Genomic DNA, 20031 nt, shown 5'->3' with positions numbered 1-20031 from the left:
ATGGACTTCTTTCGACTACACCAAGGAAGCATATTTTAGACCGAATTACTGACTATTATCCTGTACAACAGACAAACCACTTTCGAATTTTCTGTATATAAATAATTAGGATAACTGAACAGTTTTAGACTGAACAAAGAAATGTGTTCTTTTGAAGGAACTCTCCAGGTCACGTGATTTTCCTCATTTTTGTTATATTGTTCCAGAAATCCAACTGGCAAGACAAACTTGCTGAACGGTATCCAATGTCAAGGGTACGGCCTGTTCTTGTACGTGACAAATGTAAAGTTGCTGGCAAATTCAATAGATCCGCACTGACATTCGGTAATTTCCGTAAAGTAACGTATTTTCCGTAAGAGATTTCGGCATTTTGCTGATGGTTGCTCGTATAAACTACGTAAGCAGCCGAATGATGCCGAAATTGCATTCGGAGAATACGGAATCGAGCGACAATTGTCAAATGTCATCACGTGTCTATTACCTTAATCACGCAGATGGCGCTACTTGCTAGAGAAGTACTTTGCAACAAGATACACTCATTTTGCCATTTTATTTTAGCGTGACGTTTCTTAAACTATCATAGTCCAATGAATGTTTGTCTTATTATAACTACTTTTATTTTTTATTTCATTTTCATGATATAGTGTGTGTTCAGTTGTCAGTGTTTGACAACAGTTGAGTTCAACAGCAACAGTAACAACAAATGCTTTCATTTTGTCGTTGAGGTTATAATAAAGGGATAACGCATGTTTTTCCTGTTATAACATCTGCCGAGGGATTGTAATTGCCTAACCCGACAAAGCTTTGAAAACTAAATCTCTTGTTACCAGCGTTTCCTGAAAATAAATTTTACAAGAGAAAACATTTCAAATTCGTGAAATATGTTATATGAAATAATGTAAGAATAAAAGTAATGTCGACGACATTACATTTTATAGAATTTTGAAAAAATGGTCTGAAGTTACTTCGAACCTGTAGTAACGTATGTGAAAGTCATAAAAACTGTCTACTTCACCACTGTGTCATTGGCTTCCTTAGTAGATTTTGTTAGAAAATAAGATATGTTTGAGCCACACCATGAGAAAACCAGCATAATAGCTTTGCATCCGCGCACTCTTGGCCCATGCTGTTCGCTTACTTTATTTTTTCTAATTGCAAAATGCTTTGAAAGCGAACAGCATTGATCCTGATCAGACTGCGCGGATGCGCAGGCTATTTTGGATCCATGCTGGTCGCAAAGCTACTATGTTTTTTTTTCTCATGGCGCGGCTCATTTTTAGAATGTGAATATTGCGTAAACAAACGAAAACACCCGAAAATATTGTAGATAATTTATAAGTGCCAGTCAATATCGACTGTAATTATGAAGATACTTTAATCTTATCCTTGGGATAGCCTCACAATTTTATACAATCTCTCCAGGCATATATATATATATATGTTTTTGACATCACAGAAAATGACATCACTCGACCTTCAGTTATTTCCGGAAGTAAAGAAAATGAAAGTCGCCAAACTTAAAAACGAAAGTCACCTATGGATTGGTCGATAGTTAGGGGGCACGCACAGGGTTCATCCCGTCAGTATGTATGTATACGGAAGCATAAAAGGGCCACAAAATGCTAATACGATTAATTACGTTACAGCTGCGGAACGCCGGTTATTAAATGTGGATCTAATAAAGAATCTGGCGGTGTTTTCGGATCACGAACAGTGCGAGAACGAGAAGGTACAACTTTGATGTCAAAGAAACATCGTAGTGAAACAAACAGTTGATAGATTTATAAACAAATAGTACATAATTTGACTGAAAAAGCGCTGAAAACAACACTGTAAAACTCCACTCCCGGTATTACATATAGAGCGTACCGAGCTGCGTGATCCGGCTATACTCGATTCTACACTGTAAAAAAATACCGTAAAATATTACGGGAAAAGTCCCGGCAGCTGGTTTCCAGGACAGTTCCGTAAAGTTACGGGCCAATACTGTAACTACTATACCGTATGCAAAAGTTACAGTCTCCCCGTAAATGTACGCTTCTGTCCTGGAAACCAGCTGCCGGGACTTTACCCGTAAAAATCTAAAGTAACGGTTTTCGCCGTACACAAAAAAAATGTTACACTTCGCTGTCTCCTAATTCGGATACTTATTTAATAATTTGAAGCCTAATGTATAGTTACCATCCACCTAACATGACAGCATTGACATATAGATCAGTGATCGAAACTAGAGCGGCTTAGGGCGATTGTGTCGAGGTCAACAAACTTAATTTAATTTACATGCCTACAGATACATAACAAATTTTATTGTTATGCAGGTTACAGGTTTCAGTCAAATCAAAATCTGTTTAAATATTTATCTATTCTGTCGATATATAAATGCATTTTGTAACTCCGAAACACTGGAAAGAGTAGAAACACCGTTTTACCTGTCAACAGTTGGTGCCCTGGGCATTCTGCTGGTAGACACCATCTCACATGTGAAAGAATACCAAAGGCAGAGCAATCCACCTCACTTATCTCGTCACCCATGACGAACTTCTTGTTCCCTGTTATTGAATAAAAAATGTAACGTTTATTGGACAATTTTTTTGGTCACACGTTTTGGGGATATATTAGAACAGAATTTCATATTTGTAAACATGAATAATTATTCATAATATGTATGTAAACATAAAATAAACAAGTTTTGTGTTTTCACAGTACTATGCATTTGTTTTGAAAAAGTGCACACTGCATACATATATCTCTGAAAGAAACTGGCGTATTCTTCAAAATCAACCATTACAACATGATATTTTATTATGAAAGTAGCTGTAGACGTAAGTTTCAGCAAATATATTTATTAAAGTTTAATACATTTGTTGTGTATTTTATACATTTAAAGTATTCTTCTAGAGATAAAGTATTTTAGTGAAAGGCTGCGACTGGCTGGCATTTACACCGTTATATATACATACAAAGAACATATTCACCCGTAAAAATTACTTTTACGTTTTAGAAAAAAAATCAATTGTTAACATCACAATATAATATTGATTATATATATAAGAAAAATTTACAAAAGGTTCGCATGTAATATTACATTAACATTCAAATTTTTCTAGAAAATTGTCACCTATAAACATTACAATTTTTGGGTCTTCGGATCGTGTTGATATCCGTTTTTATGCACTAAATTATGAAAAGCACGATGTATGAGTAACGAATCTTTTACCATGTAGTAGTAGTACATATTTTTGATGAACCACGTTTTTTTTAAATATATATAGGTTCAACATTACTTAATTTTGCTTCAGTAATTTCTTTTTCATATAAAACACTTACTTAATAACGCTATTTAAGCCTAGATTTGTTTTAACTTCAAGCTTACCAAGCATATCGGCAAACTTCCTCAGATCTTCTACCAACATATTTTGAACCTGCTCGTCACTATGGCAACCGATATCAGATTCTTTTAATAGTCTCTTCTCGTACCATCTCGCTGGTCCTCTAATAAGCTTGTTGATTATTTCAGGACAATCGAACAAGTTTACGATTATGTCGTCCCAAAAAACATACCAACGTAAGTAATAGTTCACCCTAAAATAGAAAAGACTGTCAAAACATGAAAGGAGAAATTACAGAACAATTTCCAAACTAAATGACAGAACGAACAGCAGAATACTTACCAATGTAAATGGTGGTAAAATTTAAATGACAGGACGGAAAGCAGAGCACGCTCCGCCGTAAATGATAATATAACTTAAATGGCAGGTTGGACAGTAGGACACGTTACATCGTAATTGAAGTTGATCAGGAAATGACAGGACGGATAGTAGAAAACGTTGCGTCGTAAATAGAAATTGACCCTGAAATGACAGGACGGATAACAGAACTCGTTCAACCGTAAGCAGAAACTGAACGAGAAATGACAGGAAGGATAACAGAAAACGTTCCACGGTAAACGGTATTTGACTGTGAATTGACGAGAGATAACGGAGCACGTTCCGCCATAAACGGAATCAGACCGTGAAATGACCGGACGGATAACAGAACACGTTCCACCTTAAAAGGAAACTGACCCTGAAATAACATGTCGGGTTACAGAAAGCGTTCCATCGTAAACGAAAATTGACCTTGACATGACAGCACGGATAGCAGAACGCGATCCACCTTAAACAGAATTTGAATGTGAAATGGCAGGACAGATAACAAAATACGATCTGATGTTAACGGAAATTGACCCTTAAATGACAGGCCAATAAAAGAACACGTTCTGTAGTAAACAGATATTTACCCTGAAATGACAGGCCGGATAAAAAAACACGTTCTGCCGTAGGCGGAAATTGACCATGAAATGACAGGACGGATAAAAGAACACGTTCAACCGTAAACGAAAATTGACCATGAAATGACAGACCACGTTGCACCGTAAACAGAAACTGACCTCGAAATGGCTCCGTTAACGAAAATTGATCCGGTAAAGACAGGTTGGATCGTAGAAACTTTCCTCCGTAAACGAAGTGGACCTTGAAATGACATATCGTATAACAGAACAGTTTCCTACGTAAAGAGATTGATCTTGAAATACCATGGAGAGATAATAGAATACTTTCTTCCGCGAACGAAATTGACATTGAAATGACACGTTCCACTGTAAACGGAAATTGACCCATAAATTATAAGTCGGATAATAGGACACTTTCCTCCGTAAACGAATTTGACTAAGAATTGACAGGACGAATAGTAGAACGCTTTCCTTCGTAAACAAAGTTGACTTTGAAATGACAAGGCGGATAACAGAATACGTTTCGCTCAAAACGGAAAATGACCCTGTAATTACAGGAATTGTAGAACACATTCCGAAGTAAACGGAAATTGACTTTGAAATAAGATAACGGATAGTAAAACGCATTCCACAGTAAATGGAAATTGACGCTGAAATAACAGGATGGATACCGGAACATCCTGACATGAACGGGAATGGACTTTAAATGAAAGGACGAATAGTAGAACATGTTATACAGTAAACTGAAATTGACCCTGAAATTACAGGAATTAAAGAACAAATTCCACCGTAAACGGAAATGTATTTTGAAATTACAGGACGGATAGAAAACACGTTCCACAAAAAATGGAAATTGACTCTGAAATGACAGTATGTATACTAAAACACATTCCGCTGTTGATGGTGAGTCACCCTGAAATAGAAGACGGATAACATTTTCCATCGTAAACATAGTTCAACTTGAAGACAAAACAGGAGCTTTCCGTAAGATAACCAGTGCTCGACTATTCGAATAATTTTCCCAGAAGCTGGAATTTTACCCTAAATGTTAAATTATCAACAGCGTTTCAATCAAATATCTCCATTAGTTATAGAGACTGTAACTTGCATACAAAATTTAACCTATAAAGTTCTAAAGGGAACATGATTTGGTCAAAATACATACAAGAGGTATGGGATTTGATGCAATCAAATAGTTTTATAACTGCAAATAAGCATATAAAGCAATTTGTTATCTGCATTAATTTTGTTTTGCACATAAAACTTTAGCCAGAATTTTCTAAGCCAAAAAGGGGCATAATTTGCCTAAAATACATATCAGAGTAATGGGACTTGACACAGTGAAGTTGGTATTTGATCAAGAAAAAGATCAAATAAGTTATAGTTTGAATTTACTTGCATGCGAAACTTTAACCAGGATTTTCTAAGTCCAAAAATGGGCATAATTTGGCTAAAATGCGTGTCAATGTTAGAGTTAGGGTTAGAGCTATGAGACTCGATACTATCACCTAACATTACAACATCGAAGACATATGTGAAGTTTCGATTCAATATACAATATCTGCATCAGTTTTAGAGATAATAAAATGGAACAAAAAAAATCAGAAATCTGCCCGAAAATGAAGAACTGTTACAATGCAAAAGGACACGTTATAACCGTAAATATTCGTTCACGTACCACCGTAAATGGCAGTTAACTCGGACAAAAGCGAAAGAATGAGGAATATGTAACACCGTAAATAGCAGTTAATTCGGGAACAAATACCGAATATATAGAGTACGTTCCACCGTAAATGATAGTTTAATCTGAAAAGAAGGATGGAAAACAGAGCACGCACAACTAAGTGGCAGCTTACTCTTGAATAAAAGAATGGAGTCCAGAGTACGAACCATCGAAAATGACAGTTCATATCGAAAGAAATGACCATTTAACAGGTAGATCACTCTGAAATGAAGAACAGTTAACAGAACACGTGCAGCAACAAGTTTCTGCGTACCTGTACTCGTAAAATGTTTATACAGAGAACAAGAACGCAGCTACTGAAACTACTTTTACCTCTTGCAGCTTGTCAAAAATTTGATTTAGATTTAAACGTTTTGTTCAATGGAAATGTATAAAAATGTCTTAGGGGCCTCCGTGGCCGAGTGGTTAAGGTCGCTGACTTTAACTCACTTGTCCCTCTTCGATGTGGGTTCGAGCTCCACTCGTGGCGTTAAATTCTTCATATAAGGAAGCCATCAAGCTTGCTTACGGAAAGTGAGTGGTTCTAACCTGTTGCCTGCTCGTGATGAAATAATGCACGATTGTGCTATTCACGGAGCGGCACTTGTGGTCTTCCTTCATCATCAAAGCTAGAATATCACAATATGTACGATGGACCTACCAATATGTGCGTTCTTCCAGCAATTTCTGTATCTCAGAGGACTTTTCTTTATCAGTCGCAGTTAGATGTTTATTCAGATCTTTTTTCAAGGATTCTGATAAGTACTTTATAATGACCTGCGTATCCGCCATTCTTTTACCATTGTATTCTATCCAAGGTATGCATGATTTACTCTTAGGTCCATTTTCATGATTTTCATCTATCTGTGAAGTATATAAAGCGTTCCGAATATTTTTTTTATTTTACGTACTTAAACTGCCATGAAAATGAAATATAACCCTTAAAACCAGCAACATCTTTTAAAAATAATCAAATGACCTAGGCCCAATAGTTTCGACAATTGGGTGGTAAGCCATTCAATAAGTGATTTATTACATGACATAATAAATCAATTATTGCGGTTTTACTTATCAAACAGTCACATTTTGCCCCACGTTCGATTTTTTAATGTAGTGATTGACGTATAAGTTTAGAAAACGTAAGTGAAATATTGACCGGTCATATTGCACCTGGAGATTTACGTAAAGAGACATGAAATCAATATGAAATAACTGTGAAAAAGGTCAATTATTGTAACTATGGCACATGTAACGAAGCCGCATCAACATTTAAGTCATTAATATCCGACGGGCTAGCATTGGCTTGAACTGAGTTTTGGTTCCAAAATGGATCTGTATATCAGCGTGATGATATTATGTCTATATAGTCTACCATTTAGTTAAGTATTGAGAGCGTATATCTACGAACCATGTGCTCGTGAAATCAATTCTACGGCAAATAAGTTCTCCATCATTAATTTGTGTTGAGAACCTGGTAGTTACAGATTACTACCCACTGTTACAAAACAGAAATACTTACGAAACACAACGCTAAATGCAAAACCAATTAACAAAGTAATGTTGTAACAAAATTTCAACATCTTCTTTATAGTCCAGTTGAATTGTATACATGTGTGTGTCGTATTGCAAATAATAGTTTTGTCTTAACACACAAAATGTCATAATTTAACACTATTTTTGGCTAGGAACTACACCTCTATTGTTTTTGATTATTATGCCTCCCAAATATAATAATGTCTAGTACAAGAAGCCGGAAAGCAGAATATATACACAAACGGCAGGATGTAAGTAGTCCAACCATTGGTCACACATATATGCTTCGGTCCAATGGGAGTTTGCGTTTTTCTTTTGTTTGTTTTTGGGTTTTTTTATAGCTTATTATTAATTTGAGGGTATTGCACGTAAAATAATATAATAACAGTAACTTCTTGTAAATCAATTACATTTATTAAGATTTTATTGAAAATGAAGATGGATTCATTTCTAACTTTACACATTTATTTTTTTCATTTAAGTTAATTTTGTAAAGAATTTATGGATATTTATATCTGTCATAATAAGCACGACCCCCTCCCAGAAATACTTTAATCTGCCAAATGCGTATCTGAGTAGAAAATTTGCCGCCTGTTTTCGTGCTTGTGTTGTGGCAGAAACCATTGGTGTTTAGATATTAGACTGTCTCTGTGTTTTTACCGCTTAATTATATTTGCAAAAAAGACAGAGAATGCGACTACTAGTACTTCTTGTTTTGTCGGATTTAAATGGTAGCAAAGGAGTAGTGGAATTAACAGATACTTTTACACAATGTTTTCGGCTTAATGCTAACTGTTTAAGTTTGGATCATAAGCTTCAATATTTGCAGTCTTTGTTAAAATTCCTAGATTACAAAACAAGGCATGCCCTTTTTAAAAATAAACAAACTTTATACATTACTTGGTATGGGATTTGATTAATCCTCAGGTACGTCTCTAGCTTCATTGAGAAAGGATCTAGGTTAGGGATGAATTTCATTCGACCATATGTGTGAAGAATAACAGTATCGTTTGGATAGTCGACGCCACATACTCTGTATAATAATTAAATCATATTATTGTAAACATTAAAATATAAACAAAATACTGCCCATCTCTTATCTTTATTCTACATTTTTTAGGGATTGTACTTAAAGTTTGATTCATGTTAAAAACGGATGAAACAGCTGTCCAAATAGATATCGTGCATAATAATCATGGTTAGATAAGCGACACTTTTAATAGTGCACAAGTGCTTCTCACAGTTAAACCCGCAAAGGGAGGTTAAAACACGATAGATTTATAAAACCTTCTATTTGTCCATCAGTGTTTAGACCTATGACAAATATGTTCGAAAATAATTATCGGAAGTTATGTTTAAGGACAAATATCTATTTTATTTTCATAACGTAAAATGCGGCAGCCACATTTTAAACAAAGGCATTATAAGCCTTTAATTTAGATGTTCTTTTCGATGTGTTGTATGAATAGTCACTGCAGCTTGCTTATCTATAAAGACCTTTTGAAAAACAATAGCGGTCAATGTTGAGAACAGATGTATCAAAGCAAGTAAATGGCAGGTTTTATATTAGAGGCCTTTAAGCGGATGTGCTCTTAAGCGCAGTTTTATCAATAGCAAATTCCTTATAAATGTATAACAAATCTGATGTAAACAATTTATAACTTATACAGGGAATTGAAATGTGTAATCATTTAAAAGACTTAAATATGTGTGTTTTTAGCACCTTTTACAACTTAATCATATAATTCAATATTTGTTCACCCTTGAGATTAAGTTTCATTTTGATGTATTATTAGCCTTGAAACGCGAATCGAAACGTATTATTGTCATATTATACATGACAATGTTTTATTTGGGTTTAAGTGACTTCAAGTTTACCTTATTTTATCTACTATATACTTTAAACACTTCTGTAAACATGTTCGCTTTATAGTGTCATGCATCTATTATTTGATATTAGAATTTATGTTAATTTAAGAATGTATCATTATCTATCAAACCTTTATAAACGTGTTGTACCATTCATAAGCCACAGTCCCAAGACTCATTATAAACAATACAATATAATACAGCAAAATCTAAAAGATGATCCTTTGAAAGCATGTAATTAAAAAAGCAAAATCATAGCAGACTGGCTTTCCTCTAGTCGTTCATGGCGGGTGAGGGGAATGGTGGGGGGGGGGGGGGGGGGGGGGGGGGGGGGGGGTAAATGATAATGCGACGTACCCACTTCTGCCAACTAGAGCACATGTATAAGCGGAATTCAACAACATTGATAACGTCAAGAGATTTGTTTATTTGCACCGAATTAAATGAAATATTTCAATGAAAGATTAACAAACTATAATGCTTACCTTTGTGCTGTCTTGTGTTTGCATTTGATGTATATTGCTCCTGCTGCAGCCACACCCAGTGCTAGAAATTTCTTCTTGTGGTTCAATATGGTATTCATATTAGCATCGGTTTAGACTGGATTATAATTGACAGTACGTTAACTGAAACTATGCAATTCTAAAAGTAACACTGTCTCCATATATGAGAATCCTTTTAGCATTAAAGCAAAGAAAATTGTATGTCATTTATTCATTTCTATTTCAGTAAAACGGACACGAAACCCAATCGTTAATTTACATAGTAAATGACTGTCATACCCGCTCTAATTTCGTTGTAGCGGAACAATGTAAACAGTCGCAGTGGCAAGTATACGGGTCGATCTATTTTAAGCTACGTTATATGTATACATTTAACACAATAACTTGATTTAATTCAGTTATAATGATGTTTTGATAGCAGTGGTCAATTACCACAAAAGTCAATTACCTGCTAGTAAAGATTTTCTATTGACAAAACTCAGGGGAGCTTGATGTTCTTGATTGTGTACCAACAATGCTAATCGTGTAATTTCTCCAATTTTACATAAAAATGTGAACTACCTTGGTCACAGGTCATTAAATTGAAAACAAATACCGTTAAGCTGACTGCTCGACAAAAAAATTGTTGCTTTATTAAGGACGCTCACTACTGTTTCGTAATTGTTTTCTCAATAATATATTTTGATGAAATGTTTTGTATTAAAAGATCATGTTAATATGATGTATTGAAAAGTGAAATAAAAATACTAGGTCACCAGCTTTGTTTCAATTTAATTTGACCCTAGATATAGTGCTATTTTTAACATTTTTCAAAATTTCTATAATCCTAAAATCTATTTCAATAAAGGAATACTTGTTAAGCAGACCCAAGGACTATTTTTGCATATTGTTGTAAATTTTAAGTTGGTGTTGTTGTAAATTTTAAGTTGGTGTTGTTGTAAATTTAAAGTTGGTATTTCTGCTATTTTATCGAGTTTCAAATAATAAAATTTACGAGGGGTGTTCAATATGTAATGTTACTCCGTATGTAGTTCCGTAACCGCTTATCATTTTTAGATGCGGTTTTCGGCACATTATAAAGCAATTTTTTGGAAACAAAATGCTATATAAATTATAAAAATCGGCATGTTAAAAGTAAACATATAATCATTTTAGTGAGGTATGTTCAGGTATACTGGACCATAATTATAATTTAGGTTTGTCCTGGGCATCCAGAGTATCAGGAAAATAGAATGACGTGTAAAATCACAAAATTCTATCATTTTTCTACGAAGTACAGCAATTTGTGATGAGTTTGCTTTTGTTTTAAACTATTTATTGCATTTCTAATTTTACAACACAACTAAAAAATCTAAACTCGAGGTTGATTCAATCTAGAATGGGTGTTGAGAGCGATTAATCAAATTTGTCAGAACTAGTTTCGCAATCGGTAATGAAGATACTAGTATCAACTTAAAATACAAGAATTCTTTAAACGATGATTGTCGGGCCTGACAAAACTGCAGAGGCTTATTGTACTCACCTTATCATTTTTCGAGTAAAAATATACACACTAAATTTAAAACTGGTATAAACTTTTTAATTTTAGTTTTCATATGTTTTTGTGAAGATCATGATTTGTTTTACCTGTTTAAACTGAAAAATGAACTGGAGTTCTAGTTGTTGAATAGTAAAATCAAGGAATTGCATATTAGAGTCTCAGTATTTTGGACATAAAATTGCATAGTATACCCGAGTATACCTCACTCAAATGATTATATTTTTACTTTGAATCAATCGACTTTTTATAATTTATATAGCATTGTATGTGTTGCAAATAAATTGCTCTATAATATGCCGAAAACCGCATCTAAAACTGATAAGCGGTTACGGAACTACAAATGGAGTAACATTACATATTGAACGCCCCCCCCCCCCCCCCCCCACCGTAATCAAACTCTGCACATACATTTAGATATGTCTACCTAATCTAAAACAAAAAGAAAATTGATGGGTCACCATATTAGATTTAGCTTAAATCAAATTACAACGAGGAAGGGTGTGGCGGGCATTAATACAACGCAGGTTGATACGAAATACTCTTTCAGTGCTTTAGCAAATGACTTAGAGATACACTCAACAAAATTCCTAATTTGTTAGTTTATATTGTATTACTATTTTGTTAATAATGCATGTATTTACAAGAAATTTCACATACCGACAATTGAATAGGTACTGCAGCTAATTATTGATTTATTTTTGGCCGACTCACGGTCAGCGCAACCGCATTAGGCGCTTTGGTCAGTATTGCATATTTTGCACGTGCAGGGCATGCGCACCAATATGCACTTGTTAGTGAACACTTTTGGCATTACTGACGAAAGTCCTACTACAAAAACACATATCATTGTGAAATTGACACAAGAGCAACGCGCCCGGGCTGTCGGAATTTTACAACAAAATTCAAAATCGGTCACACTAATTGTCCTTGGGTTAAATTTTGCCAGACGAGCGCGGAAGGTATAGATAGCCAACGATTGACGGTTCATGTAAACGGAAACAAGGTTAAAAATGGAAATAACCATCAAAGTAACAGCTACAAACAAATATATCAAAATTCTTTTGAAATTGCAAAAATAATTACACACGTGTCGTAAATGTGTCCCGGCTAGCAACATTCCGACAGCTCGATCGCGTTGCTTTCGTGTCAATTTCACCATGATATGTGTTTTTCTAGTAGGACTTTCGTCAGTAATGCCAAAAGTGTAAACGAACACGTGCATGTTGGTGCACATGCCCTGCACGTGCAAAATATGTAATGTTAGTCAAAACGCCTAATGCGGTTACTTTGGCTGTGAGTCGCCAAAAATAAATTAATAATTAGCTGCAGTATCTATTCAAATGTCGGTATGTGAAATTTCGTGTGAATACATGCATTATTAACAAAAATGTAATACAATATAAACTGACCAATTAGGAATTTTGTTGAGTGTATATCAAATTATCAAACGGCAGACTTCTTAATATTAAGCGGATTTTAAGGTGTCTCTGAAGCATTTTGATGTCATAGAAGATGACATTTTCCGCCGTTCTCCTAACAAAATCTATAGTTTGCGAATACGGATGTACGGTATGGGTACGGTACGGGATTAGAAACAGCTTTTACTCAATGCAAAGTTGGAGCGCCGGTATAAATTACAGACTCCAGTATATGTCGGATTGAAGCAATTTGAACTAAAAGTACTTTAAATGTATATATTTTGTAACCATGGTGATACTTACCTGAACCTTTATTCAGTATATTATACATATTATACATTAAATGCATGCGAACATACAATAATGTGCGAATTTTTGCCGTACGCGACATTAGAGAATGACTTCCGGGCATGCGCAGAAGACCGCTCCAACTCTGCAATGAGTTACGCTGTCACCCCGGTATTGAAGTCCTTCCGGGTCGTTGTATCCTAGTTCTTTAAAATTTTAAAGTTCCCAGTTTTCCATCCCTACTTTGACATGTTAAATTCCAAACTTATTTATTGATACTGTGTACATTTTTTGTCATTTCTGAAGTCTTTAACAGTTGTTTTATGTGTGTTTTTCAGGACTACATTTCTGTGCGAAAGGATTAAAAAAACTACACCAGACTGGCGGCTGTGACAGATGTCAGTGGGAAATTTAAACATGGACTAGATACTTTGATGTGTAGCAAAAACGTTCATTGTTGATGCTGGTGTTTTTCTGTGATATATTGACTGGAATAGTATTAATCTTCAGAAATACAGAGCTGTCGATGCTGCATTTTTTGTTGTGAAATTCAAAATCCATGTCCAAAAGTGTTTGTTTTACTAGTATACAGCAAAGAAGGAGAAATTGTACTGGGCCGACACCCTACATCGATTAGAAACACAACCAAATTGGCACGGTGTTGGGGTGAAATATCAACCCGTCCGAAAAAAAACTGTAGCGAGCGCCTTTAAGAAATAGTTCGATACAGCTTGAGCGTAAATAAATGGGGATCGACCATGTTTTGTTCTAAATTCATATATGTATCTAAAAAAAATATTCAAAGTAAGTTACCGTTATACTCTAACTGTGACTTTTAGTTATATCCAAATAACATAGATTGCAAGTTTATGATAAAATAATGTTACCACTTGTTTATAACCTATATACAAAAGTACCAGTCACATGAACTGGCATAACGTTTTTAATTGCCATGATTTTGGCGGTATTTAACTGTCAGTTAAGAATTCATTAAAGTGTCACAATAAAAAAAAAACATTCGTTTCAATGCTTTAATAGATAAATGGCACAATGAGCCCCTCAGTGTTTTGGTACTAAACAGTATTGAGAGTTGAGCTCACGGAAAAGGGTTGAGTCTGGTAAGTAATAAACACATCTTCGTTATAGAAAAGCTGAATGCTACCTGCTCTGAGGCTAGAACTGATTGGTTCCCGGCTTGTGATGCTCATGCAGGATCTACAGGACGAAAGCAGTTTTAATTGTAAACATGTTTGATCAGTTACTGCTTACCTAAGTGAGAGTAGTTCTAATAGCGTGACATTGAGCTGAATTTTAGGTGTGATCGAAGTTGTATGAGATAACATATTGAAACAAATTTTTAAAGAAAAAATCCCAACTTTGCGTAGTGTATGTAAAAAATTAAGCAATATTACACAATTCCATCACAAATTATGCATGCAGTAAAGTCAAATTTAACATAAATGTAGATCTTGTATAAACATTAAGATTATTATATGCTTAAAGTGTATAATGTCACACATGCTCACACCTACTTTATACGATGCTACCTTTAAAAGTGGGAGTATAACAATTATGAACATTTGTAATAATAATGAATACACATGAATTGTCAAGATGCACTAAACTAAAATTTAAATCGACGAACTTGAGTTTGCTCTATATCCTGGCATATGTATCTATCTATCTCACATCAGAATGTATAGACTTAACATAAGAATTATGCGTAAATCCTGTTTGCAACAAATTAGTTTTTATTTGCATGTTATATCATGTACTCCTTTTTTCTCCCGAGTTTGTTTCAAACAGTTCACAATTTCACCAACGACCTGTCTATAAGCGCCAGCTGTCACCACAAATGTCCCTTTCGTGGCAATTCTAAGATTTAGATGAAAGGTGTATTTCATTTATCTAAGCAAAATAATTCAAATTTTACATTTGGCTGTTTTCATAATTTCGTCCCAGTCTGACCAATACATTTCCCTTATTCTGTCAAGGTAGTCCATAACATTCTGCATTTCACCGCCTGTAATTACAAAAAAAATATCTGAAATCACCTCTCATGTATTTTCGATAAATAACATTCTGTATTTTACCGCCTATAACTACAAAACAATATTTTTTTTTTGCATTCAACCACCTGTAATGGTATAACAAGTAATTTTGCATTTCGTCTCCTATGATATAACAACAAATTGTTCTTTTTTGCCCCTGTAATCCCATGAAAAGTAAACATTGCGCGTTTCACCTCTCGTATTACATTAAATAACATCGTCCCAAGTATTGTTTACATTGCATTGCAGTTTGTATTACGCCTTCTGTAACAACGCTTAAATTTCTTTCTGTGTCACCACATCAAACAAAGATAAAACAATTTTTGCATTGTTCCAGCTTTTAGTGTAACTATACCATAACAATATCCATATCTGACATTCTATCCGACAACGAATGTATGGAAAATCATACACCTTTCAGATTTCCAAAATTGTAACAACATAAAAAATTATACATTTCACCGCCTTTAATAACATAAAATATCATTCTTGTAATAACTCATCAGAAATACATATTTTACCTGTAAGAAGTTGATATCCCGGACACTCTGCAGGTGAGCACCATCGCACCTGTGACAGAATACCAAATGCAGCACAATCGACCTCACTTATAGTGTCACCCATGATGAACTTTTTGTCCCCTGTAATTAAATAAAAAAAGGTTACATATTAGATCATTGTTATTGTTACACTATTTACATTCTAGTTTATGCTAAACAGCGCCTGTAATATTTCAATTTCATTAAAAATAAGGATGGTCATAATTTTTGTTGAATATATTTTGCTTTAAAAAAAAAGTTATTCAGTGAAAAAACATCATGTAACACTAAAATGAGTGCTTGTCGAACTATATAGTAAAACTATATCTAAAGAACAAGAGAAAAGTTCAACAGAAAAATTCTACATTCAAAGACCACAGCTGCACATAAAGCACTGCACATGAAAAAGTTGCTTTTGTAAATTTAAATACATTCTCATCGACCAAGCACTTGCAAATGTACACAGTGTCTTATTGTAAGGGTGAATATTGATATATCTTCTGGTCCTTGGGAGTATAGGGTACATACAATTTTATAAGTATGGTAGAATCACAATTCAGCCGATATGTCCGGCTTTATGGGTGTTGCGCGTTTCATTATCTCTCATGAACGGATCAGTCAAGCTAATTCTATTATTATTTTGCTTTGTTGCTTTCCATGCTTCCAAACATTTTATGCTATCAATCCGAGTCTTGATACCAGTCTCGAAATGATATCACTTGTCGTCGGTGTACGTGTCATGAAGGAGACCAAACCGACAAATGCACTTTCAGTTTTGTAAACCCAGGCTTTCATCATTCTTACCAAGCGTATCAGAGAACTTCCTAAGATCTTCTACCAACATATCTTTCACCTCCTCATCGCTATGGCAACCAATGCCAGCTTCTTCTGTCAGCTTCTTCTGATACCATCTTGCTAGTCCTCTTACGAATTTGTTGACTATTGCCGGGCATTTGAACATATTGATGAGCATATCATCCCAAAATACGTACCAACGCAAATGGTAATGCACCCTAAAATTTAAGGCAAAACTCAGCTGAATGTTTGTTTCCGTGTTCAGTTTGTTTACAATGAGACCGATAAATATGCGTCTGTGTTGATGCTTATGTTGCAGAGAATCAAAATATTATCACCTGCTAAATTATTTGATTTGTTATTTGCAGATTACGTCACACTAAGTTTAGATAAATTATCTTGTGCATTAACTGCTAGTTACTTTTCTTTATCAACCTTGCCAAATAGTTTATTGTAGATTTCTAAATTTCATTTCATTTCTCTACAAAGAGGAACTGCATAAGAATACTAGTATTCACAAAGGACGAAGCATTTGAAGGAATGTATCCATTACAATTATAACATGTTGACTTACCAGTATGTGTGTTCCTCAAGCCAAGTCTGTATCTCAGTAGCCTTTTCCTTGTCTTCCAAGGGTAGGTGTTCATTTAAATCCTTATCCCATATATCTGATAAGTACTTTATAATCATCTGTGAGCCAGCCATCCTCTTACCGTTGTATTCGATCCAAGGTAAACACGATTTATTGTCTGGTCCATTTTCATGATTTTCATCCATCTAGAGAGTAAATAATGAATATCTCATGGTTTTTCATATACTTTGTTTCATAAGAATGATAATACATTGTTGGTTTTCAACAGTAAATACAAATACGAGTTCTTTCAGATGAAGTGTTTTCTCCATCGAAGCCACTCCTGTACAATTTAATTCAATAATATGTTTCCCTTTTTTACGTGTCGAATTGGAATAAAAACGGTTTTATATTTGTAAGAATACCCAACATAATTTCAAAACTTCTATAAATAGTAGACGGTTGTTTTTACCCTTAAAAGATATTCGAACATCAAATCAATTGCAATAAGGTTACAAATGTTGTAAGTGACAAAATGCTACTGTTAAACTGGACTGAAAGAACGACATATATAACACACTTATTTTCAATAGAATTGTTCATGCTATCATCAGCATCCAATATATCTTGAGCTATTTTGACTTGTGACACATTCTGATCGGAAATTCTATTCCCGGCTGGATTTTTATATCATCAGGATCACTCTACAACTATATAGCCAGTTGTATTTAGACCTGTCTCACGGGCATGTTAACCCTAGATACTGTTGCAATGTCTTTAACTTACATACTGTTGGTTGAGAATAATACAAATGTAGTGCAATAAAATTTTACATTACCTGATATGGAATTTGGTTAATTCTTAGGTATGTCTCTAGCTTCATGGAGAATGGATCCATATTTGGGACAAATTTCACGCGTGGCCATGTATGAAGAATAACCGTATTGTATGGATAGTCAACGCCACATACCCTGTGTAATAAATACATTTTTCATTATAAACATTGAATTGTAGTATATGAAATGCGACTTATTCGTAACTTACACATTTGCTTGTAAATGTTTTGCCTATAAGCACTGTTATTGTCTGTGTTTGCTTTGGCTTATCAATTGTATACTCCTTACATATCTTACATATCTTAAATGGTGTTAAAAATAGACAATCCAAAAAATAAACAGCGATAGAATCGTACTTTTTGAAATCATCTCAATGTAGTTAGATTTAAACTATTTACAGTGACTCACATATATTTAACTTGATATTAAAAAGAGGGAAAATATATTTGATAAAACTCCGACTATATATGAATTTTACAATCTTAAATGACCTACTGTTTTATAGTTCGTAATTATGTGTTCTATGTCGTTTAGCGGATACCGTTGCGTTTCAATGTAAGTTCGAAATATCGTTCTTTAGTGATCGTCAAGTGCAATACTTTTAAGTACGTTACCAGTGACAGACACATTTCATTGAGATAACATAAAATACATTTCACTATGTCCAATGATTCGTGAAAAAAAATGTAGTAAATAATTATATTCATTCCGACCACTTTACCAACAAGACTTATTAATATGACACATTCTTGAATTAGTTTCCACTACCTGATAGAGTTGTGTGTTATTAGCCTTGCAATGAGAACATAATGTTAACTACATGTACTTTATTGGTAACGCTCTACGGTCCATTGCCTTTACCATTCTTTATACTGAAAACTTGTTTATGGTTTAAAGTGTATACAGAATGTATAGTTAGGTTTCGAGGTCAGCGATGTTTTTGGTACTTTATGTGTTCTTCAGTATGATAGTGGTTCTTACCTAAATAAATCATGGTTCCCCAATCAGCAGACGAGTCTATAAATTGAACTCTCAAGCATGAAAATCAAACTGTAGCGTCAGATTTAGGTATTTATATTGCTCTAGGATTTATTTTTTAAACGTTATTTGTAAATATATTTTTGTATTTAATTTTACAGATCGATGCATTGTATATATAAATCAAAACTATTTTAACCCTTTCCTGGCCCCCTTTATCTGACGTTCATCAACTTTTAAAGAAATAATAGAACTCAACTGTTCCATGCAACGAATATCGTTAAAGAATAAACAAATAATGCAGTCTTACCTTCTAGTCCCCTTGTGTTTTCTGTTCACATAAATTGCACCAGCTATTGCCAAGCCAAGCGCTAGAAATTTCTTCTTGTGGTTCAGTACAGTATTCATTTTAATACTGGTAACAGCAAGTAAGATAATTACATATACTTATATATATAATATACTGTTTTAAAAATATATACAATATAGTGTTACAATTAAGGTTTTGTAACCTTAATCAAGCTTTTCTTGTTGAATATAATCAAGAATTATGGCATTTAAACTTATATGTCCTCTTTGGCAAAATTAAATATATTAAAGCATTTTGTATAACGACCATGTATTTATTCCTTTCGTTTCAGTTAAATGGACACGGCACCCAGTCGTTATCGTACACGTAGACAGAGTTGAAAATAGACGATTATTATTGTCACCCGCTTTTATTTCATCATTGCGGAACATTACAAACAGTCACAAGCGTGTAGTTCAGTCTATTTTTAGCCATGTTATACTAGCTTTTTACGGTATCATGGTATTGAAGTCTGTACTTTAAAATTGGTTATATGTAGAACACATCGTCATCATTTATCAATATTTATTCACTATACATTTTGTATAGGAAAAAATAAATATAAATTTATATAAATTTTCGTATTGGTGCATTTATATCAACAACTGCGATCTGACGACAAAAGTCATCGTTAAAGTAATATTTTTTAAATTCGGCAAAACTCCTGAACCGTTATTGAAGTTAAGCCAAATCTCATTTCTCTAAAAGATCAAAACTGATTAGCAAAACTATGCGCTTTTCTTTGGATGTAAGGATATTTTGACACAA

General features: G+C 34.1%; 2 protein-coding genes across 2 annotated transcripts; both read right to left on the bottom strand.

The window, feature by feature from the left end:
- Positions 1-2168: 2168 nt before the first annotated feature.
- Positions 2169-10219, bottom strand: LOC123541237 (failed axon connections homolog). Its single transcript, XM_053526164.1, has 5 exons — positions 9881-10219; positions 8427-8559; positions 6655-6857; positions 3374-3582; positions 2169-2549 (listed from the first exon to the last, which is right to left on the bottom strand). Exons 1-5 carry the CDS (start codon positions 9976-9978, stop codon positions 2338-2340), a joined length of 855 nt encoding a protein of 284 aa, XP_053382139.1. The 5' UTR covers positions 9979-10219; the 3' UTR covers positions 2169-2337.
- A 3942-nt stretch (positions 10220-14161) lies between these two features.
- LOC128545980 (failed axon connections homolog) lies at positions 14162-19565 on the bottom strand. Its single transcript, XM_053526163.1, has 6 exons — positions 19225-19565; positions 17939-18071; positions 17104-17306; positions 16539-16747; positions 15717-15836; positions 14162-15167 (listed from the first exon to the last, which is right to left on the bottom strand). The coding sequence occupies exons 1-6, from the start codon at positions 19320-19322 to the stop codon at positions 15067-15069; spliced, it is 864 nt and encodes a 287-aa protein (XP_053382138.1). The 5' UTR covers positions 19323-19565; the 3' UTR covers positions 14162-15066.
- Positions 19566-20031: the final 466 nt, after the last annotated feature.

The sequence above is a fragment of the Mercenaria mercenaria genome, chromosome 16 (genome assembly GCF_021730395.1).
Source record: "Mercenaria mercenaria strain notata chromosome 16, MADL_Memer_1, whole genome shotgun sequence".
Classification (NCBI taxonomy): domain Eukaryota; kingdom Metazoa; phylum Mollusca; class Bivalvia; order Venerida; family Veneridae; genus Mercenaria; species Mercenaria mercenaria.
This window is presented reverse-complemented; position numbering and strand designations above follow the sequence as displayed.